This window comes from Manis javanica, chromosome 5, assembly GCF_040802235.1.
Source record: "Manis javanica isolate MJ-LG chromosome 5, MJ_LKY, whole genome shotgun sequence".
In the NCBI taxonomy this organism is placed as follows: Eukaryota; Metazoa; Chordata; class Mammalia; order Pholidota; family Manidae; genus Manis; species Manis javanica.
In genome coordinates, this window is record NC_133160.1 from 70,924,644 (window position 1) to 70,951,634 (window position 26,991).

At 33.8% G+C, this 26,991-nt stretch overlaps 1 protein-coding gene across 1 annotated transcript in view; it reads right to left on the reverse strand.

Annotated features, from left to right (window-relative positions):
• The window catches only part of BLTP1 (bridge-like lipid transfer protein family member 1), a 206,293-nt gene that overhangs the window by 66,484 nt on the left and 112,818 nt on the right, over positions 1-26,991 (reverse strand). Inside the window, 10 exon segments of the mRNA XM_073238071.1 lie at positions 2,025-2,130; positions 5,437-5,681; positions 9,850-10,088; positions 11,508-11,714; positions 14,728-14,778; positions 17,562-17,655; positions 18,108-18,353; positions 18,789-19,498; positions 24,467-24,642; positions 26,268-26,443. Of these exon segments, the coding sequence (XP_073094172.1) occupies positions 2,025-2,130; positions 5,437-5,681; positions 9,850-10,088; positions 11,508-11,714; positions 14,728-14,778; positions 17,562-17,655; positions 18,108-18,353; positions 18,789-19,498; positions 24,467-24,642; positions 26,268-26,443 (2,250 nt within the window).

Genomic DNA, 26,991 nt, shown 5'->3' on the forward strand with positions numbered 1-26,991 from the left:
AATGAACTTGGTATTTGTTGTGAACATAAATATTCCTATACAATATAAAACATCCTAAAGCTACATGTAATGGCAAAGCATGAGGAAAAAGTGTAAGAAATAAAGAAATAAGGAAAATAACTCTGAAAATTAAGGGAAAGTAGGAAAGCAATACAGAGATTAGAATACTAAGAAACTTGGCTATAATGGTTCAAAGCGCTCCTCTTCAACCTGTATGTTCTCTGGTTTGGTTAGAATGATGGAACATCTGTGCTCCCTGAGGCTCTGAGACCAGCTAGATGATATGTGACTTACATTTCAGCTATTTTCCTAGAGTTCATAGCTTTTTCTACTGTCAGGAAGGAATGATTCAGGGAGCAGACCTAACCACTAAAAGACTTTGACATCACAATCGTATCTCTCTATTCTTCACAGTGATAAGCAAGTCTTCATGGTTAGAATATTAATTTTCAGTTTTCTTTTCCAGGTCATTCTTCATAGACCTAGGGATATACTTGTAACTCCTAACTGCAATCCAAAGGTCAAGAAGACTTCTTTCTCTTTCATCAAATCACCTTAAGGACACTTACAGATTCAGATACTAAGAAATCTACAATGCTAGTTTTGTACCATGAGAGATATAAGATTAGTTGATGTAAGAGTCTATTTTTTAATTATACATATTCGGCAATAACAGTCTTGAAAATATTCTTTAGAATTCGTAAAAATTTACCAGCTTGAAATAGTCTTAACTTTCATATCATAAATAATATTCTAATGTGACTTTAACCAGATATGGGCCATATAAAAACTTTCGTATGCTCCTCAAATAGAGGCACCTTCAGTGGCAGAAAGGGCTTCTGATAAATATTTATCTCTTCCTTATTGGTTTGTATTCAACCATTTTTAGAAAAATTCCAAGGCTACCAAATGATCTGATTTTTTTGTGTGACTTTGTAAGATTGGGAATTTCTGCTAGGTCTCTTCAATATGATCATTAAGTAGCTGCTTGATCTCAGATACAGCCCATGAGAACCAGGAAAATCTGTTGCTCACACAGTTGCTCCATAATTTAACTCCCTAACCCTGTGAGTTCTGTCCCTCTTCAGAGCCTCATGAAATACTGGTCCATAAGCTCTGCCTGCATCTACCTCTCCTTTCTTGCCAAACTAGACTTAATTTATAAAGTTTTGGATATGACTTCTGTGAAGCTTTTTCTGATTCTTTAGATTATTAGTTCTCCTTTGATGTAGATATAATGCCCTATTCTTGTCACTCATAGAATATGACAAAATTATAATTCAATACTTGGACACTTAATAAATTTGTTAAATGGATTAAATTATCTATCAACATGGAAGAATCTTGGTGGCAATTTATAGATGTGGACCATTATTTTGACATGATTATATTCATACTGGAAACATTCAGCCTCAAGAATTATTTTATAGAGTATTATACTTTATCTTGTGAATTAGAAGTCAATTAAGCATTTTTTAAATCAAACATATTTTTCCTTTTAAAATGTAAAACTGATTAAGAAGCTCATTTTTAATCTACTCTTGAGGCATAGCAAAAATATAAGGGCAGCTACTACGATTTACCACACAGCACACAGTTACCATATGCTACAGATTAAAGTTGAAATCTTAATACTTATTGAAATTTTGTTCCCAGATAATACATAAACACTATTCCTTTTTTCTTGTGGGGGTTTGGGGAGAGGAAGTATAAAGGAGCTTTGTGAAGTTTATAAATTGTAAATGTATATATTATAAATGACAAAGGTAATCAGTAGGTATAAATGATAAAGAAATTGAAAGTTACTTTTTTTGACTAGAAAAAACCCCCACAAAAACAAAAGCAATAAGCAAAACAATCTGTAGGTGGGAAAGCCAGAAAAAGAACACATTATTTTTAGGGAGCTACTCTACAATTATATCTAAATGACAGGATCAATACTCATACCATAGAACATGAAACATCATCTAGCCAATGAGAACAAAAGCCTGTTATATATTCTATAAGCTACTAGATGATCTTACCAGAAACTTTTTGTATTACTTCATTAACTTCCTTCATGAACACTTTCTGTACAAATACTAAGTGGTTTAGAAGATCAGTTGTGAGATTATGTTCAAAGGAACCAACCTGCCAAACAAAATCAGAGCATTAGATTAACACTACAGACTACATTAGTTTTAAAAACATCTTTTGCTTACATACATTATCCTAAACTCTGAGGAAAACAATAATCTACGTATCACTTAAAGAAGGGTTAAAAATATTCCAATTGCCCTTTACTGGCCTGACATTGTTATTGACCATTCACCAAATGTTTTGTTTTGTAGCCAATCAGGTATAGGAAGTCTTTTGAAAATGAATCACAATTATACATTAATTATGTAACTACTAATTTCAAAACTGATATTCTAAGTAATGTTTATTTTTAATGACTACTGTTGTAATGTTAGGACCATGGATAAGTATCATTATAAATGAATGTAAATTTATTTACACATTCAAATATTTACTGACCACCTACTCTAAGGATACCACTAATGATCAGGTGAGATACCACTATGAATAAAAACAAAATTATGGTTCTCATAAGACTTACATTTGAATGAAAGAGCATATCAGGTATATTCAAATCAGTTTTAATATAATAAATGTCCATATGCCCTTTGATTACTATAAGGCATAAAATTCCTCACAAGAATTAGCTAAAAGCAGGTTAAATAGAAAGTGAGTCCTTGTTGAACTTGAGTATTACAGTAAAAGGTTGAAACATCCTTATGAGTAAGGCAAGTGATTCAGCATTTGCCACCTTGATAGATTCATATTTTGATAAAAAATTGAGAGCAAAATAAATATAGCAGCCTTTTTTTAAGTGAGAATTCACATCAAGTCTAAATTGCACTAGGAAAATTTGATTTTGTATGTAGTACAAAATGGGTGCAGATGACTTTCACATGTGTCTATTTCAAGCCATAGTAAAATAGGCAATTCTTAGTGGGATGCAACTTCAGATTCTTTCAACTGTTTGTAATTAATTGCATTCTTAGTGAAATTGGGATTGTATTCTGTCCCAATTACAAACTCCATACCTTTCTAATAGCAATATTAGTAAGAAATTATGCAATATACTGTATTAGATTTGTTCTATTTTCTGTCAAATGAAGCATTAATAACAGTATTGCTAAACTAGAGTTTTGGGGCACTTATTTTTCAGAGTAGAAAATACAAATGAAATATGCTTTATAATCTATCTTTTAAATTAATATTTCACCTCTAATCTTATACACTGTATTTTTGTATCCTCATTTTTTATATACAGAAGTCCCAAACTTTGGAGAGGTACTAACTAGGGCAAACAGGGTCTAACAAAGAAATAAAAAGGCTTAAAGTAAATACGCTCCCATAGCTGTAGCATTTCTAGCAAAGAAACCAAAGAATGTTCTTGTAGATGCTTCAGAGTCTAGAAAATAAAACTTATAAAACAAATAGTTAGCAAAATGCTTTTTGATAAAACTACAATTATTTCTGACAAAGTGTCAGAGTACACTGAATGACAGCGCAGTGTGTGACTCCTGCATCTCTCACTTGACAGTTGGGATATTCAGGGAACATGAATCTCTGTCAGCTTTGGTTTTTTACTATATCAAATTTACTATATAGTAACAGATGACCTGATTGCCACAAATCAAACTTTTTATCCAAATGCTTTTTTTCCCTATCATTAATGTACATGAACAACATTATGGTTACTAAACCCCCCCTATTATCAAGTCCCCACCACATACCCTACCCCATTACAGCCAACTGTCCATCAGCGTAGTAAGATGCTATAGAATCACAACTTGCCTTCTCTGTGTTATACTAACTTCCCCATGTGTCCCCCTCTACATTATACGTGCTACTCATGATGTCCCTTTTGCCCCCTTATTCCTCCCTTCACACCCATCTTCCCCAGTCCCTTTTCCTTTGGTAACTGTTAGTCCATTCTTGGGTTCTGGGAATCTGCTGCTGTTTTGTTCCTTCAGTTTTTGGTTTGTTCTTATACTCTACGTATGAGTGAAATCATTTGATACTTGTCTTTTTCTGCCTGGCTTATTTCACTGAGCATAATATCCTCTAGCTCCATCCATGTTGTTGTAAATGGTAGGATCTGTTTTCTTCTTATGGCTTAATAGTATTCCATTGTGTATATGCACCACATCTTCTTTATCCATTCATCTACTGATGGACACTTAGGTTGCTTCCATTTCTTGGCTATTGTGAATAGTGCTGAGATAAACACAGGGGTGCATATGTCTTTTTCAAACTGGGCTCCTGCATTCTTAGGGCAAATTCCTAGGAGTGGAATTCCTGGGTCAAATGGTATTTCTATTTTGAGGAACCTCCATACTGCTTTCCACAATGGTTGAACTAATTTACATTCCCACCAGTAGTGTAGGAGGACTCCCCTTTCTCCACATCCTCGCCAACATTTGTTGTTGTTTGTCTTTTGAATGTTGGCCATCCTAACTGGTGTGAGGTGATATCTCACTGCGGTTTTAATTTGCATTTCTCTGATGATTAGGGATGTGGAACATCTTTTCATGTGCCTGTTGGCTATCTGAATTTCTTCTTTGGAGAAGTGTCTGTTCAGCTCCTCTGCCCATTTTTTAATTGGCTTATTTGCTTTTTGTTTGTTTGTTTGTTTTTTAATTGGCTTATTTGCTTTTTGTTTGTGAGCTCTTTATATAACTTGTATGTCAACCCCTTATCAGATCTGTCATTTATGAATATATTCTCCCATACTGTAAGATGTCTTTTTGTTGTACTGATGGTGTGCTCTGCTGTACAGAGCTCCAAATGCTTTTTAAACTTGTGACAGTTATACAGATATAAAGTGAGAAAACAATGCAATCAGGTGTGCTGGTTTTCAACTTTCTTTCATAAAGAAGTTATTCTGTAAATCTGACTCTAATTATTTTATCTATGTGACCTCTAGATAGTTAATAATTATGTGTACCTGGCTGAATCATATAACCTCCTAAAGGCTCAGTTTCTTCACTTATAAAATGTGAATATATCTACCTCCTGGGATAGCTTTAAGGATTATACGAATTGGTGTGTATAAAGCACATTTCAAATGTTAAACACTATTAGCTTTTTATAACCAAATGAATCATGAAACTACTGCAGAGAAGGATGTGAAACCTGATGTAAGAAATATGAACTAAAAGATAACTGGTTAAAAAAAACACAAGGCATGTTTAAATAAAACTATAGGGCAACAGATACCTACATGCACATATTCATGCACACAATATATTTGGTATAGAATTCTATAAAAATAAATGATTTAATGTTTTGTCTTAAAAGTTTGGATCACTACATATTTTGGTACACCTGAAGTTTGAAGAATCCTAAATAACTAAGCGTAAGAAAATTAAAAAGTAAGCTTACTTCTGCCACACAACGTAGATAATTTCCTTGTAAATAGTACCCTTGTTTAGAAGGCAGTTCATCTATACTCCACACCTGATCTGAGTAACTATCATGCTCTTCCATTATATATTTCCCTGACATGGTAACAGGAGGAAGGTTAAGACTGGCAGAAGGAGGAATGGTTGACATATCTGTGGCAGAAACTTTTGAAGTAAAACGCAATCTGTGATTTGGCAACTCAAATGTGAACCTGGTCTGTGCACCTGTAAGAAATAAGAAAAGTTATTTGTTTTTTCAGGTGCTCATTCACTCATTTATTCCTTAATTTGTTCAAAAAATGGTATCTAAGAAAATTGTATGCATATCCCCAAACCTGAAAGATATAAAAAGGTTATTTTAAATTTGCTTATAAAATAAATCTAATTTTTAAATATATTCATGATAACTATAGAGTTAGTTAGTCAGTATTATTAAGCCAGAAAGTCCATTAGGTGCTTAACATCAGCTACAAATAAGAGAGACATGACAAGAGAAATTAGTTAAGTGCAAAAAAAAAAAAAAAAGAGTGGTTGGCAGTTGACAACTGATTCTTATTCAGTGTGGGAGGAAATACTGAAATTAAAAATCAATTAAATTGCACTTACTGAAAACATTCATCAAGTAAAAAATTATACAAACACATGTATCTTTGACCTTAACAACAGTTATTAATGGGACCATATACCAAATAAGGATGGTGTAAGTTTTTGTTTACTTACTAAATATACTGTTGGTTTTAAACACTTAAATCAATAATATGCCATGTAGCTGTTCAAACAGTTATAAGTACAAAATATATACTATTATTCAGGCCATGTTTCTCCAGCTATTTATGAGAACACTAAGAAGTGGTAGAAATCTTATTAAAATCAAGGTCTGTTGTTGCCCATTACATATACTGCGTAATGTATATGCCATGCTCCTTTCCAACCAAGAAAATCTACTGATACTGTTCTGTACATTACCAATTCTCTCCAAACATCATTAAATAGCTTATTTTGCCAGCCTATATATTATAATTTATTGTGTATTCCTAGTGTTCTCCCTTGTGCCAGAAATAATTTTCCTTTTTTTCAAAATGCTATTTAAAGGTCACCTATATTCCCCATTTTTGTATTCACTCAGTACATACTAATGTATATACCAGCAATGGCTTATCCATAAACAGAAAAATGCTCTTTCACCAAATGATGCAACTGTGAATGGCTAGATAGGTCACAACTGCTCTGATCTCATCTCACTCAGTACTTTAACGAGGCGGACTCACTAACTAAGGTTTCCAGGCTGCAGGGAGTGAGCACTGGCCACCAAAGTAACTACCACTACTATTACTACTCCAGCAACAACAAATAAAAACACAAGACTGAAGTGACCCTTGGCCTCAGGTCATCTCTTATCACTAATGCAGTCATTCTTTCACTATTTTTATTATCCCTTTCCTTAATTGCAAGAAGAATTATGTGTTCTTATCTGTCTGGCAATTTGATAGTACATTAACTTTGCTCCTAAAGATTTGTACCTTTCCAGTTCTAAAATGCATGTTGGTTTTTTACTTGCTGCTGCGGTTGACTCTTGTGTTCCATGGATGCCCTGAATAAATGGCCAAGATAAGTCTAGCTTAATGTCAGCTCAATATCTGAAGCCCAGTACTCTAGCTCTGCCAATTCTGGAAACTCACTTTAGAGTGCTTCTCTTTCTGGTAATAAAAAGATCTGGATGTTCAGAAAAATCCCTCTCAATAAAGAAAATGCTAGGAATAAGACACACATACCCATATATATGTGAATAGATACATGTACATATTCATACATATACGTATGTGAGTGATTTTTAAATTAACATAATTTATCACATTAACAGAATAAAGGAGAAAAAAACATTCCAATTTCAACAGATGCATAAAAATGTAATTGATGATATTCCTCAATTATTCTTCATGGAAACTCAGCATAGAAGTTTTCTTAATCTGAAAAGGGAACCTAGCAAGAAACATCACATTCATTGGTGAAATACTGATTCTAAAAAATGAGAATAAGACAAGGATGTGACAATATGTGTTTTAGTGAACACTGTGACAAGAAAAAAAATAAAAAGGCATAAAGACTGAGGAAGAAACAAAAGTATTATTTGCACATGGTATGAATATCTACTTAGGAAACACCAAAGAATCTTATTAACAATAATAAAATACTTGAATATGGTTGCTGAAAATAATATTAACATTAAAAAGATCAAGCATATTTGTACATAAGATACCAGTTTAGAAAGGTGCTGTTTTATAAAATATATCATTTGTAATTACTACTACAGCAACATAAGCTGTCTGGGTAAATAAATTTATCTTGCAACAGGTGCACAAAACTCTTCAGAGGAAAAATTTTAAACTTGGTAGAAAAACACTGAAGGTGACCTAAAGAGACAGAGAAATAGACATATTCAATAATAGGAAGGTTAAATTTTTTATCAGTTCTCATTATCAATCAATAGTGTCAAGTCTCCTCAAGAAAATCTAATGACTTAATAAATTCATATAAAATGTATGCAGGGTTTTTCAGGGAACTTGACAAGTTGATTTTAAAATGTGTATGAAGGAACAAAGAATCACAAATGACCAGGACAACTCCTAAAAAAGGAAAAGTCAGGTGGCACTATGGTACTGGTGCATATAGAACCAGAAGACATGATTGGGAACTTTGAAACAGATCCCACATAAACACTTAACAGGTGACAGAACTGGATTATGTATCAATGAAAAAAGAGCAGATTCGTTAGTAAGTCTTTCTAAGATAACTGGTCATACCACTCCACACCGTATTAAAGAAAAAAGAATAATCAATGTCACATAGATTAAGTACTTTAATATGAAAAGCAAAACTGCAAAGCATGGAACAGAAAACATAAGAGATATCTTCATGATCCTGAGAAGAGGATTTAAGATATAAAAATACACATCATACAGGAAAATACTGCTAAATTCAATTACATTAAGAATTTCTGTTGATGAAAAGACAACAAAGTGAAATAAGCCTCTGACTCCATGACAATATAGGTTAAACATGTAACATCAAAGGTTTAATATACAAAACATAGAAAGAATTCCTGTTAACCAAAAAAAATACGAATGACTCAATGCTAGAATGGGCAATAAGAACCATCAACACATACTTCAAATAAGAAAACATAAGGTCCCTTAATCACATAAAAAAATTTAGCTTCATTAATACGACCACAATGAGATACCATTCCACATTTACCAAATAAGCAAAAATTTAGCAGTCAGAAAATACCAAGTGTTGACAAGGATGCGGAACAAGGGGAACTCATATCAAATACAATGGAAGAGTAATTGCTTGTAGACACAAGCACTTCGGAAAACAGTTTTTGCATTGCCTGGGGAAACTGAAGATAGTCTAGTCGAATCATTCCTAAGTAAATATCCTGGATAAACTCTTACACGTGTGCATCAGGAGATACATAGGAAAACTGTAATAGCAAAAAAGTAAAATGAGCTGAAATTCCATCAATAGGAAAATGGACAGATTGTAATAAAATTACTTAAGAGATTATTATATTTCAGTGAAAAATGAATGAATCAGATACATGAATGAATACAGATGAATCTCAAACAAAATCTACAGCACAAAATTTCCTAGTTTAAAAAATACATCAGTGGGATTCCGTATAAAGTTCAAAACAAGCAATGGCAAACTTTAAGTCAGTTATAAATATATACACATGCAGTAAAACCATAAGAAAAGCAAAGGACTGTACACAACAAAATTATGAGGGTGATTACTCCTTGAGCAGTAAAGGGGAGTATCACCTGGTAGTGATAATATTCCTTGAAGGAGCCTTAAAAGTACTGGTAATGTTTTAATTCTTAATCGTATAATGGGTTGGTGAGTTCACAGTTCCTATCATTCTTTAAACTGGGTACACACATTTGTATAGTAATACTTTTCAGAATATAAATATAACAGCAAAGAATTATTGGAAAGACTATATAAGGATCATAAAACCTTACAGAAATAGCTATTTTGAAGTAGTCAAATTACCTCTGATTTGAGCTAAATGTACTCAGTGTGAAAATTAACCAAGTTATTTAGGCTCTAAGAACCTAACAGACATAAAACCTCCTCAAGTTTAAATGGGAAACAGCCTCAATAGTTGAGTAACTCTTGAGCATTCAAATAAGAGCAGGCTTCATGCTGGTCATTCAAGATGGTGTTTCACTTGATTGAAGAGTATCATTAATGAAATACAAGTGTCCTGATTAAAATTATTTAAATTTTCATCTTATAAAACCAAGTTTACCTTGTCATCAAAATATTACTAATTTCTCAAACCAATCATAAACTTTAATAAGAGACTGAATTCAAAATTCAATGTTACCTGTCATTCCATGACTTCTCATTCTTCCCATCTTGTATTCTGCTTTCAGAGATGGTAAAAGTGCTGCTCCAATGGCAATACCATCTAACATGGCACTGAATTTAAGAACAATAGGCTTCTTCTCTAAACCTTCCGGTAGCTGAGGAAATTCATTTGTTTCAATAGGAGTTTGATTTACACTTGTCGGGGTTTTTTCAGAAGGGAGGGGTGTTGCAATGTCTTCTTTTACAGGCTGTGGGCTATAAAGCAAAAAAGTAATTTAAAAAAGACAATTAGAACAGTTACCATTTGACTGTATAAAAATCACTGGAGTTCATCATGAAAATTAGCAAAAATAAACTGTAAGCAGATGTTTACTTTTCCAATACCAGATCATATTAAGGCTTCCTAAACACAGCCATTGAGAAAATGATGATCTACAAAAGTAAACAAGAAATAATAATAATAATCATATAAACTGGAATGTTATACTGCCAAGGCCATGCATATCATTATTGTGAAACTGACGTTTAAATTCAGGTTTGCCTGATTCCAAATTCCATGACTTAACCATTATGTACTCTATTGTTTAAGATTATTACTACCACTATTAATAATAATAACACCAACACTAATAATTTGAGAGCATACTATGTGCCAGGTAGTGTTCTTAGGGCTTCATGTGTTTGTTATCATTTATTCATTTATTTCACAAGCCCTTTGGGTAGGTACTACTTATCTCCACTTTACAAAAGAGTAAGCAGAGCTAGAAAGTGGTGAAGCCAGGATTTGAACTCAGTCAGACTCTAGTCTTATTTTTCAGCTACTATACTCTATGCCAATACATTATAATATGAAAAAACTCCTTAGAGTATCTTAAAACTAAAGCTCATGTACACATTCTCAATTCCATATTCCATCAATAGGAGAAACATATTTAAATTGATACTATTAAATGAACCAGACATTAATTAGTATTACATCAGAATTAAGATATAGATGGAGTAATTGGGAAAAATCACTGTTTCAGGACATTGTCAAAAGACACAGTTTTTTTTTACCTTGTAGGACAAGAAAAATAAAACATAAAAAAACAAACTTTTTACCTTTTACCTATCAGATTTTTATTAATCAGTAGTTATAGCTTTGGAGACCAGGAACAAAGCTGAGCCATGCAGACCCATGAACAAAGGTTATAGACATGGAATAAATGTACAAAGGTTCAATTTACTGCCCTTTAAAATGTCTGTGTGGCATGATCACTTCCTGTTTTGAACCATGTACATAATTTCATGCACAAAAACATACATGGGACATAAACAGTCACTGTAATTTTTAAACCTCTGCAGTAATAAATTTTGATGAGTTCAAAGTAAACAATAATTGTCCTAGAATTTGTCAGTTTGCTTTTTATTAGTACCTATTATGATGTCCACAAATCTCTAGGATCTCTTAGGCTTCACTCATGCAATATGGAACAGTGACAATGTATCTGTGACATAGTATTTATATACAACATGGGTCTTGATGATCATGTTTGGCTACTTTCCACCTGCCCCATAGTCCAAAATGGTCAATATTTAGATGTAACCCTCTGTCTTCCTCCAAACTATTTTTAACATAGCAAAGAATGATCTGAAGTATTATACAGAATCACAGAACTTGAAGAATTAACTTACACTGCAGAAGGTTGTCTGATGAGATCTGAGATCTGTTTGGATAATTGATGAGAACTTCGAACCATCATGCTATGTAAGGTGGCAGGGTGCTGGGGAATGTTGATGCTGATAGCCCCTACTTTGAACACAGCAGCATTGTTAGTCTTCAGTCCTCTCTGGGCACTGTAGAGGGCTTGGGACTTGGCAATACTGCATTTCACTACAGTTCTATTAAAAGAAAGAAGGACCATTAAAATATAGCTACATGAAGAGAAATTTTGAAAAAGTGTTTTGAGAACAAGACAAATGCCTTTAAATCATTCAATGAACTAAATGACTTAAAATTTCTCATCCCTTTAAATCATATGTTAAAGAAATAATGTTTTCCAAAAATACTGAAATACATTTAGTTTATACTCTTTATACTATGATTCTATTTCTTTAATAAAGACTTTTCAGAAAAAAAAAGTATGTGCTCACATGTACGTAAAAGAATGAACACCGACATATTACACATATACAACACACAAAATTTCATTTTGATTCTTTTCCCCATTCAGAACTCCTCTTTTCTTCTCCAACTTATTTTACAATTCTGTACAACCACTAAGAAAGCACAGACATAGACTATGAAAAGAAAAAAATACTGTATTTCTTAAAATCTAATCAGTCAAATAAATTAGCCTGACAATCATCTAACATAAGGAATAAATTTAAATTGCATTTTCCATTATTTATTTTCAACAACTGGCAAAGAATGATAAAAATCCAATTCATAATGACTACTACTTAGTTAAAAATTGGTAAGCTTTACAGGTACAGACAATAAAGCAGAGAGATATTATATTTCTTGGTTTCTCGTCCTCTCTTTCCAATGCCTAGAACAGGGCCTTGAACACATAGACATATTCAGAGATAGGCACTCACTGAACTTTGTGAAATGAATGAGCAGAAACAAGCATAGCATAATGACTCTTGATACAACTGTGAAATTCCACAGATAGCATGTGATAAGTCATGTATGTAGAGGCCATGATGAAGCAGTCTTGAGATACAATGGAAAGGTTCATGTCAATAAACTGTATCAATAAAGGCCCAGATAGTAAAAGGATAGCTTCTAACATAAATTATCTTTCAAATGGGCAAAGGATTCAATAGATTTAGCAAAACAACACACAGAATTTAAATTTCATATTAACTACATGTCAGTTCACATATATTTATCTCTACTTAGGTTGCGTAGGATTCATGAAGAATTTATTTATAATCCGAGACTTAAAGAATTAATTCATTACATTTAACTTCAATTAGAATTAACCTTGAGAGGTATGACAGTGGCTTTATCAGAGATCTTGATTCTTTATAGACAGTGAAATCCAGGTATTACATAAAATTAAAAAATGATTACTAAAAAATTATATTGCTTTCTTCCACAAAGGCAACCATTTCTCAGAGACTACCACTGACTAGAAAAAGAAATAAAAAAAGCAATCTATGGACTTGGTCTAGCCAACATGAGGGTAGATTCTGGGATGATAACTAGTTACTCAATTTTGTACCTTATCTTAAATAGTATAATAAATAAAGCTACTGTTTGTCATAAATGAATTTCATTTTAAATTCAATTTCAGCATGAGCCAGAACACTCAGATGGCACTAAAATGCAAATGGCTTTCTACTTGTGAAGAGCATCCATCTATTGAATGAAATGAAACATACATTTACAAGGAAGTCTGTCTCATTATGACAGTCAAGAAATTCTACACCTACCTCATTGTTTTACCTTTAAAATCTACATATATCTGCTTACACACCACTTTGGATTACAAAAGCACATACCCAACACTGGATTTTCAGTTATATACCCAAAGTCCAAATGGAAAAAGCTAATTGGGCTGATTGCTCTCCTACTACAAATACTACTGTGGTATTCCCAGCAGAAATTGTAATGTTAAGGACCTCAGGGACTCTCTGTTGCCCAACTTCAGAGGGCACCATTCACAACAGGAGTCTATGTAAATGATGCTCACCATTGTGAGTGGTGTTACTTGGGGTTGAACAACATGATAGTCCTACCCTGAGCCAGAAACTGTAGATGATATTTGACTAACTCTTGTCAAATTGCACATGTTAAAGATATAAGGAGACCCAGAATGAGGAATTAAACATTTTATAAGATACAATTATGAGTTATCCATAATTTTACTTTAATTCTTCTCTAGCTACTATGATTAGTAGAACCAGGTATTATCTTCTGTACCTGTTAAGATGACACTAATATGGAAGGGTGTTTTCCAGAAAATAATTAATTCTCTAATTTAATATTAGTGCATTTATTCTTTTTAGTACTTCTAGTTGGCTGATGAAGTGATACATTTCATAGATAATCCCAACAAAGGGCTATTAATTGATGACATTTTGTCTATGGTTTTTTATTGAGAGACAAACAAATCTCACCAAGTATCATAATTTTTTCAGCATGGAATATAATGTAAATTCATCTACTTATTCAGTATATTCAAATTTTATAGAAAATTTTCAAAGAAATAACCAGTGCTAAGTAACATATGAATTTGTCATGGTGGTAAAAACTCTTATGATATTTAAATATAGCACTATAGTAGTATAGCTCACTGTCATGAAATATTAGACGTACATGGGTCAAATCAAGCCACTCAAAATAAAAAAGTTCATATAGTAAAAGCCATACATAAAATCTACCAATAGAGCAATAAACACTCCCCATCTTAAAAATGGAATTGTAAGGTTGAGATACATAGATATATTCATCTATTAGTATTTTAATAATTATTTTGGCAATTAGTAAAAGTTCTTCTGCAAAGTGAAACTTTCTAGCTTCTATTATCACATCAAACATTAACAAAGATTTGTGATAAATTTTGTAAGGTAACAGGTGTTAAAAAAAACACAAGCAAAAAAAGTACATATGCCACATGATCAATGTTGCTAGACAACCACAGAAAGGGGAAAAAAAGGCAAAAAACAACTATATAGTGTCATACTCTTTCAGAATAAAGCAAGGTATGAAGTGTCAAAAACGAGACCCTTACCTGTGTGCTTTCCTTGAATACCAGTAGCTTTAATCTATAAGAGGGTCTATATAAAAGCTACAAAATAATGACTACATACATTCATAGCCATGCAGATAATCTAAATATTTCTTTAAAACTATTCAATACTATGTTAATCATAAAGCCCATGAAAGAGTAATATGACATACAGAAACTCTTGTTTGGCTGTGCTTGTAGGAGATGTAGGAAAATCCTCCAGTCTATAGGTGAAGATTCAAGAGAAAGCAAGGAAAGAAAAAGTAAGCAAGTAAACATTCATGCATAAATTAGTCACAACATGACAAATCATCTGGAAATCTTTTATTTCCCACTTTTAAAGTTTTCCCTCAAAGAACGTTTTCAATTATTTTGACTTCCATTTCCTTTTAATTGAATTGGAAATGAAAAGCCAAAGAATAAACCCAGAAAGTCTTAATATCACTGGAGTTTGGCAGTGAGTAATTAATAACTTTTACTTTTCAAATAAAAAGTTAGGGGATCTTGGCTTGGGTTCTTTTTTTTAAGGCAAGAAATATTAACTATATAAAACTTATATAAAAATCTGTTTTACAAATACTAGGTTTTACAAGTTTAGAAACCTTTGAAGCCCTTTTCTTGAGAGAGAGTAGATAATAGAGATAAGAGGTCCAAGAGGATAGAGTAAATAAAACACATGGGACATCTAAAGAAATTTGTTTTGCTTTCTGAATAGGTTAAAGTAACCATGGTACTTTAAATTTAAAGTCAACAAAGGGATGATGGAACCCAAGGTCTGAGAAGCAGCATGGTCAGGTGGAATGTACAGGCAATTCTTTCCAAAAGTACAATTTTAAGCATTTTAAACATTTAAGCTTTGATCTTTCTTAATCTCAATAGATTGCTCTGTAAGGTGGGGGTAAAACCACCCCAGTTCATAGCACTGCGGTGAGGATTAAATAAAATAGTCTAGTGAGGCTCCTGGTCCATATCATGTACTTGTTAAGATTGCAACTGTGATATTATTATACCACTTCTCCCATACTGAATAAAAGGAAAGATCTTGTTTCTTACAACTGATGGAATTGCCTGTTTCTTCAAAAGACTGCCTAGGAAATGCGATATACACCATTCAGGCAGCTATAATGAAATACACTCTTTGGTTCTAGATTATAGGTCAAACTATCCAGTGAGACAAATGTCCATTTCAATAAATGTTCCCCAAGACAGCTATCATATCGTCTATGCTTAAAATATGAATAGTTATGTAATGGGTCAAGTTAATCTATGACTGATATTTAACTCCCATAAGGCTGAACCAATCCACTATTCAGTTGGTATTTAGCATGATAGATGTTTTATAGGATGATTGTAGGCCATTAACTAGTTTTAATAATAATAAACAGAAAATTATCAAGATCCGACCCAAATTATCATAACACACTTTGTAGTTACAACATAAAACTGCTTGAGATATAATGAGTCATAAGAATACATATTTGGTCATTGACCAAACATGTATTTTCCAGGTTGATCTTCATCCACAGTTCCTGAGAACACTGCAGAATCTTAAAGGTGAAATGGGTGTCTTGTGATGTTAATGAGATACCTTTGGACTGCCCCATCCCCCAGCCCAAGGGCAGGGGCTGGAAGCTGAATCAGCCAATGGCCAAGGATTTAGTCAATCATGACCATGCAATGAAGCCCTCACAAAACCCCTGAGAAGAGTTTATCACTCTCCTGGATCCTGCTTCTCTGTATGAGAGAGCTTTCGTTCTTGAGGAACCAGAAAGCTTCCACATGTCACTGAGCCAGGTCCCAAACTCCACAAGGATAGACACTCCTTTATTTGAGACCTTGCCCTATGCATCTCTTCATCTGGCTGTTAACTTGTATCCTTTATGGTATCCCTTTATTAAACTAGTAAACATGTTTTCCTGAGTTTTGTGAGCCCCTCCAGCAAATTTACGAACCTCAGAGGGGGAGGTTGTCAGAACCTCCAATCTGTAGCTGGTTGGTCAGAAGCACAGGGAACTGCCTGGGGCTTGAGACTGGTGTCAAGTGGGGCACGAAGGGCTATCTTGTAGGATGGAGGGCTTATGGTGGGGAATTTGGTACTGTCTCTGGGCAGATAGCGTCAGAAATGAGTTGGGCTCTCGGATACCCTGCTGGTGTTTGAGAATTGGTCGGTGTTGTGCATTGGAAGACCCCCTCCTCTACACACACACACACACACACACACACGCATTGGAATCGGTCCGGGAACTTAAAAGGAGTTGTATTACTGTTGTGTATACTATTATTGTTGTAATGAAAAAACATACTGCTCCACTTAAACGAAATCAGACATGAAGGCATATACTTATAAATTAATGAACAAACTCAATGGTTAAATGTATTGATAATAGATTAGTGATATGAATGTCATGTTTAAAGGTAATCATTATCAGAACAATCCTGAACAGAAATAAGAGCAGAATTTATAAAGAAAAAGTAAGAGGAAAGTCAAAAGAAAAATGATATGGTATATCTTTACTGTAAAAAGTTTACCTATACTATTAGAGAGGTCTCAGGCTGCACTGTTAAAATCGTTAAAAGAAAAAAATGGCACAAGAAAGTTTTGAAACCCAGCATGAATACTGGTAATGATTACCTAACATAAAATTAAGAGTGTATATTGACTATAAATTTATGTTACTTAACTATTTGAATTATGTGATCTATTCTATCTTTTATGTTTAACTTACATGCACTGTAATCATTTTTCTTGTTTCACAATCTTACTATGTACTGGGAGTCAGTTTTTCAGCAGGGGAAGGGAGTTAATCAACCAATTTTAGGAAGGGAAAAAAATGTTTCTGAAAAATTTCATTTGGTGATATTCTTAATGACAAATCACAGTATCTGAGAACATTATGTATATAAACCTCAAAACTCAGCAGGTATAGGATTCATCCAATCAATTTTAAGTTTCCTACAAAACTATAACAAACAAGCTTAAGAAAAAAAGAAAAGTTGACACACTTACTGTATATTTGGTGTAATCCCTTCAAGCAGCACAATATTAACACCACCAATATGAGCAGTGGCACATGTCTCAGTCATCTTTTGATGTAAAACATCTTAAGTGTAAAAAAAATAATTATATGAATTCAGGAGATGAAAAAATTGCATTTTGTATTGTAATCGTAGTTCATTCCTACATTCAGCTACAAAGGATAATTTTAAAGTTATAATAAAATTTAAACTATTCAGAGCTACTTTCGATTTCATATATATAGACTATGTGTCAAAATTGAAAGAATGCTAAATATACAGTTTAACATGCCATTCATGCATGAATGAAGCCTAAGGCATTCAATAGCCTAATGACACTTTAAATCTCAGAATACTTCGTGAAGAAAACTTGGAAAATTAAAAAAATAAATAGGAAAAAAACTGTAAACTAGCCCTCTTGATCCATATAAACAGGAAGTTCCATTTTCTGAAGAAAAACTGCAAAGTAGGAATTTGGGAGCCATGGCATTGGCTTTCTTCAGAAAAGCAGTACTGCTCTATGAGAACACCATCATACCTTTCATTTTTTCCTTAAGTGTAAAACTGCCATGAATCCTCTTCAGTTCTGATTCCATTGTTAGGCCACCAATGTCGGCCTCCAGGTGTGTGCGGTTCACCATGCCAATCCCAAACACTATTAGAGTAACGTGCTGAGGTTCAGAAGTTACCAAGCTCCGTTTCCTCTGCGTCTTAGTCAGACTGTTACTATCTTGCTCATTTTCAAACACAACTTTACATGTTGGCTCTGTTGGGCTCCTAACTCCTTTGTAAGTAAATGGAAATATATGGGTTTAGGTATAAAAACTGCAAAAATGAGGACACTCTAAACATCAGGGAAGAACCTTTCTTTCCTTCACATCCTAAGACAGCCCTCTTCCTTCTTTTCTCTACCAAAGCCATTTTAAAAAACATTCTTAACATTTTCCCATGGTCACACTGAAAGTAAACAGTCAGGTATTTGAAAGCAGGTCTGTCTGAATTCTCTAACACCATACTGAATAAGGGTTAGGAAGGATGGGGAATAGGGTGGAAGAATATCTGATAGCCATTGCTATTTCCCAACCTGGGTGATTGCCAATTGTTCTTCATTCAATTATCCACTTATATGATTACAAAAACATGATGAACACCTTACTGTCTATTTTAGTATTACTACTGTTCTCAAGAGAAACTTTAGAAATATAAAAATATCCACTACCTGCTGGTCCAAATGTTTCTGAAGACTTTTCCAATATTCCTGTTGGATCAGAGATGAGTGAATAGAAGTTAAGCAATTTATACATGTTCTGCCAGCACTCAGCTGAAGGCTCACTTTGTTCCGACACTGTAATTGAGTCCGAGTCATCCATGTGAATAGTCATATGATCTACCACATCTTTGGAACCTTTCCTAGACACTTTTGAAGTTCTTCTTTCAGATCTGCCTAATGAATTTTTGTTTCGAGATTCCTTTTTGTTATTCTCATTGTTGGTCCGTTTGTTCTTTGCATTATTTACTCTGTTGCCGCCATTAAGACTTCCTCTAGAACTGCGGCTGAAGTCAGAGGAGCGAAAGTCCCGATGTTTTCTGGTTTTGAAGGTCGGTGTTGGGGAAGCTGATCCAGCTGTGTACCTGCTAAGTTTAATGTCAGTCTGAGTTGCTTTGATGTCATCTATCATTGTACTAAACTGATGAATAAGACGAACCAAAGCCATATCTACATGCTGGCTTATTGACTGACAGGAAATAGTAAAGTTGCAGTGAAAGGTATTATAGTAACGCTTATTGAGATCATGAAAAGAAAGAGCACTGGTAGAGTTCTGAGGGGTGCACACCGACTTCTCCATTACAACAGCACTGAGGCTGAAGGTTTCCAACATTAATGCTGGTTTGAATTCAAGTGGAGGAAGAAGATTCATATGGCCTTGCCTAAAAATGTGGGGGAAAAAAAGGTCACGGTTATTTCCTTTTCCCCAGAACCAGATAATCTTTAGCAATTTATCAGTGAAATAATCTCCAAGGTGAAGTATGCTATAAGCCATTTAAAACAATTCTAAGAAATTGAACTAGAATATGCTTTTTCAGTAAACCAACCTTTTATAAGTTGGAAACTAGACCTCAAGTCTTCCTTTTTGATCTCAATCTATAACTGACTAGTCAAAAACTAAGTGGACTTACATAAATGATTTCAGTTAAGTGAGAAAATGGCTTTTCTTGCCATCAGATGGTACACTCCAATGGTGCTAGAATTTAAAGTCAACTATGGTCAATTAGGATACCTCTGTTAACCATCCTCTCCCCTCTGTTAAATATATGGATTACATAGTTAATTTCATTACATTTTATATAATTCGAATTGCTATAAATATTGCCTGCTGGAATAATTTGAAAGTGGTGAGGAAGGTAATTGAGACAAAATTAAAAGTGCATAGAAAACCCAAAATCTTAGTAAAAATAATTTTGGTAAATCTTTCTGCTTATCTACAAATTTTCATGTATGAATAGTATACTGAATTTAATATTAGAAAGCCAAAAAATGCCTCAGATTTCCATAAACCAATTACCAGTAATAACCCTCAACATCAAAATTATGGAAAAGTATTTTTTCCCCTTCATCCATGTAAATGTGAATATGTACCATACAGGTCAAATTAAAAACAGGTTATTTTCTGTTGAGGAAAAAAAAAAAGAAGCAACTTTGGTATTCTCAATTTATCTTAAAGATTTCTAATTAGGGACTAATTCCTTAATGAATGCTAGTATTTCTTATTTAATAAGGAAAATCCCACTTTGTAGTATAATTCATGAAAATGTGTAAGCTCAAAGGAAGCCTATAATCAATGATAAGCATGCAGTTGGAGAAGGAAAAACTGGATTTTGAGAATTAACAGGAGAGAGAAGACTCAAAAGAGATTAAAATAGTCCATGCAAAAACAAGAATTGAAAACATGTAAGGGAGACAAGAAAGTCTTAAAAAGAGGAGATTCAAATAAAAGAGGGGAAATATCTGGATATATAATGAAGCAATCATTTAAAGCAAAAGTGGCCTGACAGGTAAAGAACAGACATTGGCACTCTGGAGCCAAAGTTATAATTAAAATTTTTAAGTAACTATTAAGTCCCTAATATATTCAGCTATCCTGACTGGAGATAAGAAAGATGAAAGGAAGCAATATTTGTGAGGACTTACTACATGCAGGATGCTATGATAAATGATTAAATAACTCTCATGGCTTTATCTCATAGTCTAGGAGAGTTGTATACGTTTATACAAGAAACTGTAACCCAATAGTAATGTACAATAATCAGCAGAATGAACAATGTGCTACAAAAAATGCCCAGACACAACTGAAATTCAGTACCAGGAAAAGTGTGATGTGACAAAGGACTCCAAATAAATGAGTTAAAGTGGAATTACAGGAGATCTGAGAAAACTGAACTGTAGGCTACAAATAAGACTGTAGAGAACTCACAGTTTGTGTAATAGTAGAAAAATTAAAAGGAGTGTTAAGTTTGGCTAGACCAAAGGCAGTAAGTTCAAAGTCACTCAAAGAAACTCTCTGGGAACATAAAAAGTATCATCAGAGGAGGGTCTGCTTTGTGGCATTACCATATAGCATTTAGTAAGTCAATGAGTAGACTGTAACCTCATACCTATAAAAATCGAATTATGTATTAAGCTCATTATATGTATGATACATATACTATATGCATGTATATATATATATATACGAACATCTTATTACATTTTAAAATATATATTTATATGGTTAGCTATTGCAAATAAAAACACAAGTTAAACTCAGAGCTTTTAACTCTAATCAGGGAGTATAAGTAAGTATTAATGTTTTGGTGTCCACATTCAATGATATCAGTGTGAATGGATTTCAGCTGACATGATTTAGTTTAGTAACACCAGTCCCCCAACAACATGGTTTAAATTTTTAACTAAAATTTACTGTGAATAACTGCCTAAAGTACAAACTTGCTGATAGCTTTTCAGTCCACAAATCACTAAATAACAGATGTATATCATGATCACTGACTAATCACATTCCTTCTGCCAGAGTCTGCCAGGGATTGGTTAATACACATTTATTATTCATTTCACACACAGACAATAAAGTAGGTAGTTGTGTTGCCTCCTCGTGATAAACCTGCATGGTAGTTTCCAAAAGTGGATAATCAAAAGAGGGAACTGGACAGCAAAGATAAAAACTCAGCAACAAAACTAAAATGATAATGCTGGTGGTTAATTCAATTAAGTAAACAGAGTTATATAAGAAATGGCTGACTGGGGAAATGTTGACACTTCCACTGCTCTAGAAACTCTAGATAAGCAACCAGAGAAACCCAGTGAAGACAAACTTACTGGCATAAAGAAGAAAATGGTTGTGACAAAAAGGTCGCAGATATTCCAAAGAAAGTGAGGCCAGTAAAAAACTTCAGAGTACAGGCATATCTCAAAGATACTATGGGTTTGATTCCAGACAACGGCAATGAAACAAGTATCGCAGGAAAGCCAAATGAATTTTGGTTCCCTAATGCATGTAAAAGTTGTGTTTATACTAATACTGTAGTCTGTTAAGTATGCAGTAGCATTATGTCTAAAAAGAAAATGGACAGACCTTAGTTAAATACCTCACTGATGAAATTGGGGATCAACAGAGGTGAGGCTTAGAACCTCACCCCCCCTGTTTTGAGAGAAATCGTCTGCATCCGTGGATGTTTTATTGCCCTTGTCTAGCTTGGATTAACACTTAGTCTACAGGCACACACCTGATGATCTACATTTGCTCTCTTACAACACTAAACTATGTTTTCTACCTTTATCTTGCGTCTACCTACCACTTCAACATTTTATTAAAAATAATAATAATAATAAAGGGAGAAATGTGGGATCCACATATAAATCAAGTATAAAAATCAAACGAATATTCATATTTGACCTGATTGTTCATAGTTCATAATGAGTGATCAAAACTGAAAGTTTCTGTGATGACTGCCCTTGTACTGTTCACCATTTAAGAACTTATTCACTATGTAAGAATTTGTTCACCATGTAAGAACTTGTTCGTTATGCTTCAGGAGATTGGAGACTGACGAAAATTAGGCTTGGGGTGGATTAATGATTGTGCATTGAGCATTGACTCCCCTATAAAGAATTTTGTTGTTGTTAACAACCATTTGATCAATAAATATGAGAGATGCCCTCTCAAAAAAAAAAATACCTCACTGCTAAAAAATGCTAAACATCATTAAGCTTTCAGCAAGCTGTAATCAATGATCACAGATCACTATAGCAAATGTAATAACAAAAAGTTTGAAATGTTGCAAGAATTACCAAAATGTGACACAAAGACATGAAGTGAGCAAACGGTGTTGGAAAAATGACACTGCTTGACTTGCACAATACAGGGTTGCACAGATCTTCAGTTTGTGAAAAATGCAGTATCTGCAGAGCATGGAAAACAGCAATAAAACACATACCCCTGTAAAAGGAACTCATGAAGATACTTCATGACATTGAAAGTGAAAAATGTTGGAAACTGATCAATAGTTAGAACAGAGTATAACATTTTGTCAAGGCACAGAAAAGATGCTTTTTCTGTATTTTAAGTTTCATGATGGTAAGGCAAGCACTATTCAAACTACCCTTTGATGAGTTTTTAGAAAAATAAAACACTCATTCTCAACGTTTCTAATGTTTTCACTACAATGTACTAAATATTAGTTTTACTGTATTTTCATTTCCCTATTCCCTGTACACTTATAAACAGTAAGAAAGTTTTTAATGTTTTGAAAAACATTTTTTCAGACCACAAAACAGAAGTAATTTTCCCCATTAATCTTAATAATCATTAAGGTCCCTTTGTAGTGTTTCAGCTTACATGATCATTGTTATGTAAATTATGAAATTTGAATTTCATTTTGAATTCAATTATGAAAAGCAAGAACTGTCTTATAGTCCATGGAACACACAATGCAATTTCCATGTTCTTGTGTCATTAGGAAATCCTCAAACATAAAACTTGAAACAAAATTAAGAGGAAGGTATATATTTTTCTATAAATAATTGCCATTGTATTTTTTAAAACTGATTTAAATTTTAAATATAATATTTCAAATGAAAACTATTTCACTTGAATACATGTGCACTTTACTCTTAATTTACCACCCTGGAAAACCACAAATTGGATGAAACCAAGAATGTTGCCAAAACCTAATCATAAATGCCACCTGTGTCCATATTCCACTATTCCTATATACTTTAGCGAGATCTACCCACCAAAGTAAGATTCCAAGTTCACAGAAGATGGGTCACATCTTACTGGTAGGCATATTATTTGCTATTCAAACAGGGAAGACACTGAAGAACTATCCGTGAAAACAAAGAATCCCCGTAAAAGATGGCTAACTTTCACCACACTACATTTAGCATTCCTGTGTATTTGTTTCTGAGGGCTATACTCTCAATATGACTTCTACTCTGTTCCTAATAGAAAATACTACCTGTTGCTCTAAGTCGATGTAACTCAGAAAGGAGGTTAGGAATAAATTATAATACATAAAACTATAATCTATACGATCATAAAAATTCAACTTTTGTAGTAAATAAATTCCAAATATATATATATATATCAACATAACTACTTCGGCTGACCCTTCTACATGAGGCTAGCAGGGAACAAAAATATGCCTAAAAATAGGCCTCATAACCTATCAGAAAATCAAAGGGTATTACGAAAATGTGGCTACTATTTTTGTTAGATGGAAATTACCTTCTCACTAAGATATCAAATTACTTTCTCAGTAATAGAAGAAAGCAATGTTAAAAAACAGGTATTATAATCTTTGTATAAAGTTTTACATAAATATGATAACAATACAAGACACCTTCTTGCTCTTTTGCCTTTTCTCTCTTTGGCTGTGTCTGAATCCACGATATCTGCTCTGAGGCAGTCTAGAGTCCCTGAAAATGAAAGGTGTTCTCCAAAATACATTCGATAGCAGAGTGGCACTGTGTCCTGGGACTGGATCCCTGTGTGGCTCAGAAGAGGTCTGAAAACAACCTGGAAGATGTAACACATTCATATTAGCTCAACTTTTAATTTACCATTTACTGTGGTTCTTATCCTACCTCAGTATGTATTATTACTGTACTGTGAAGCAAAAAAGATAAAAGGTCTCATATAATACATATAGCTCTAATTTGCTTAAAATTTAACAGTCTTCTTGAGCACCTGTAATCTTGGCTTAAAGTTTGTTTCAACAACTTCCTAAATGGTATATTACATCTCATCCTTCATTTCTCTTACTACGTTTGCTTTGGATCAATAGTCTTCTACTCCTATAGCTGAGCTACTAAGGACAGTGAGAGGAAATGGTATAATTGCATCCATTAGTACCCCAGCAGTAACCTAAACTCTAACTAGGACCTCAGCACTATTTGACAATCTTTCTGGCAGTCTGTGGAGAGCTCTCCCACTCCTGTTTGCTCTAATCTTTACACATATCTAAATCACCTTACTCAGCTTTTTACTGTATTGCTTAATATTCGTGATTGTGGATTTTAGGGTTTTATATGTAAAATAGTACAGTTTTCTCTGAAAATATGACCTGAATGCTAATACAATTAATATAATAGGCCAAAACAAAACAAAAAATATTTCTTTTCCCGTTCTCCCTGAAAAAAAAAAAGAAGTCCCTAAAAAAGTATTCCAGTGTATACTGGAGAAGTAAATCTCAAGCAAATTTAAAGTGCCAGACACATTTCTCAACACAGATTGCCTGTTACTGTAAGAGAAAACTGAAGCTACCAATTTACAAACATACCTGAATAGTTTGAACCGTTCTTACTGCCTCCTAAAAATTCTCCAGAGTTTTTATGTCTAAAGGACCTCTCTCTGTAAATGACTCCAAAGTCCAACACTTCTCATCCCTTTCTGAATCTTGTCCTATCAGTTTACCCTTCTTTTCTCTTTTTTCAGTCAGGAATTTCCTAATTCCTCTTAAGTTTGTATATGCTTGAGTCTCTCTAATCCTGAAAAAAATAATACCTCTTAATACTCATGTCCCACTCTCCCACTTGCCTTCTGTTCAGACTAAAAAGTACATTTCAAAGGATTTTGCTCTCTAAATTTTATCTATTAATGAGACCTCCACAGTATTTTTTTATCAAAGCAACAACCATCTAAGCTCAGAGCCTCACTTCCTTGCTACTTGTGTGAACTATCTCAATAACTTATCTTTTCACCTATAATTTCTCTATTTCAATCCATTTAGCCCATTGCTACCCATATAAATATTTCTACATGTATGGTTCTAGTCACTTTATTCTTCCACTCTAAAATCTTCAGTGCCTCCTATTGATCAATGTCTGAACGTATGACTACAGACAATAGGATATGATTAAATTTAACTTTCTAGTCATGTTTAGCCAATCTGTACCTCCAAATAACAAGGAAGTTACTATATCAGACAATCTAACTATATGCCACTCTTCTGCCTAATTTGCATTTGTAATTAACCAAGTGTACTTTTCAAAGGCTCTTCCTTTTTTGCACATAGACTTTGGGCAGACAAGCAAAGAAAAAAGACTTACACTATAATTCCAAGATGCACAGTACGTGATGATTCCAACTAGGTACTGCTTAATGAGAGGTCACTCCACCTAGGGGAAAACAGGCTGGCTCACCTGTGCATCAGCAAGCTGCACCGCAGGAAACCCTTGGTTGGCTTCTTCTACACCCACCACATCATCCTGACTAGTGCTATGCTGAGAATGTGTTCCGTCCAAAGTATTCTGGTCACTAGACAAGACGGTGTTGAAATCTGAGGCTGAAGGTATTGTGGGAAGATTGGGTGCAACACCTAACAGAGTAAATGTTCAAGAATAAGATAGAAATTATGAGGAAATAAAAACAACATTAAAGGGTAGAGCAAAGTAAATTTATGAAGCCTGTATTGTAGTAGTATTACCAGACCATTTAAACTGAAAAATAAACAAACAAACAAAGAAAACCCCCAGCAATTTTAGGTTACTTACATATTTATGGCTTATAAATAAAAAATGAAATCAAACTAAATTTTCAGAAAATATCATATCATCCTCATACATGAAGTCTGTACTAGAGCCAGTGAGTCCGAAATACAGAATTTTACGGCTGGAACATCTCTGAAAAGCATTTGATATCCCACCTGCTCTGCACAGAGGACCAGAGTCACAGGTAGTAGTAGGGCTGCACAAAGTAGTGGTAGCAGGCCAAAAGCCACAGGTGTCACAGAATCCCACATATACATTTCTTCCCAACTATGCTTTCCCAAAGTGCAGCAAAAATGAAATGGCACTATTTCTTCCTCTGAACTCCCTTTATCCTTTAACTTCAAGGCAAAGGACCTGTGACACAGAGAAAATGTTC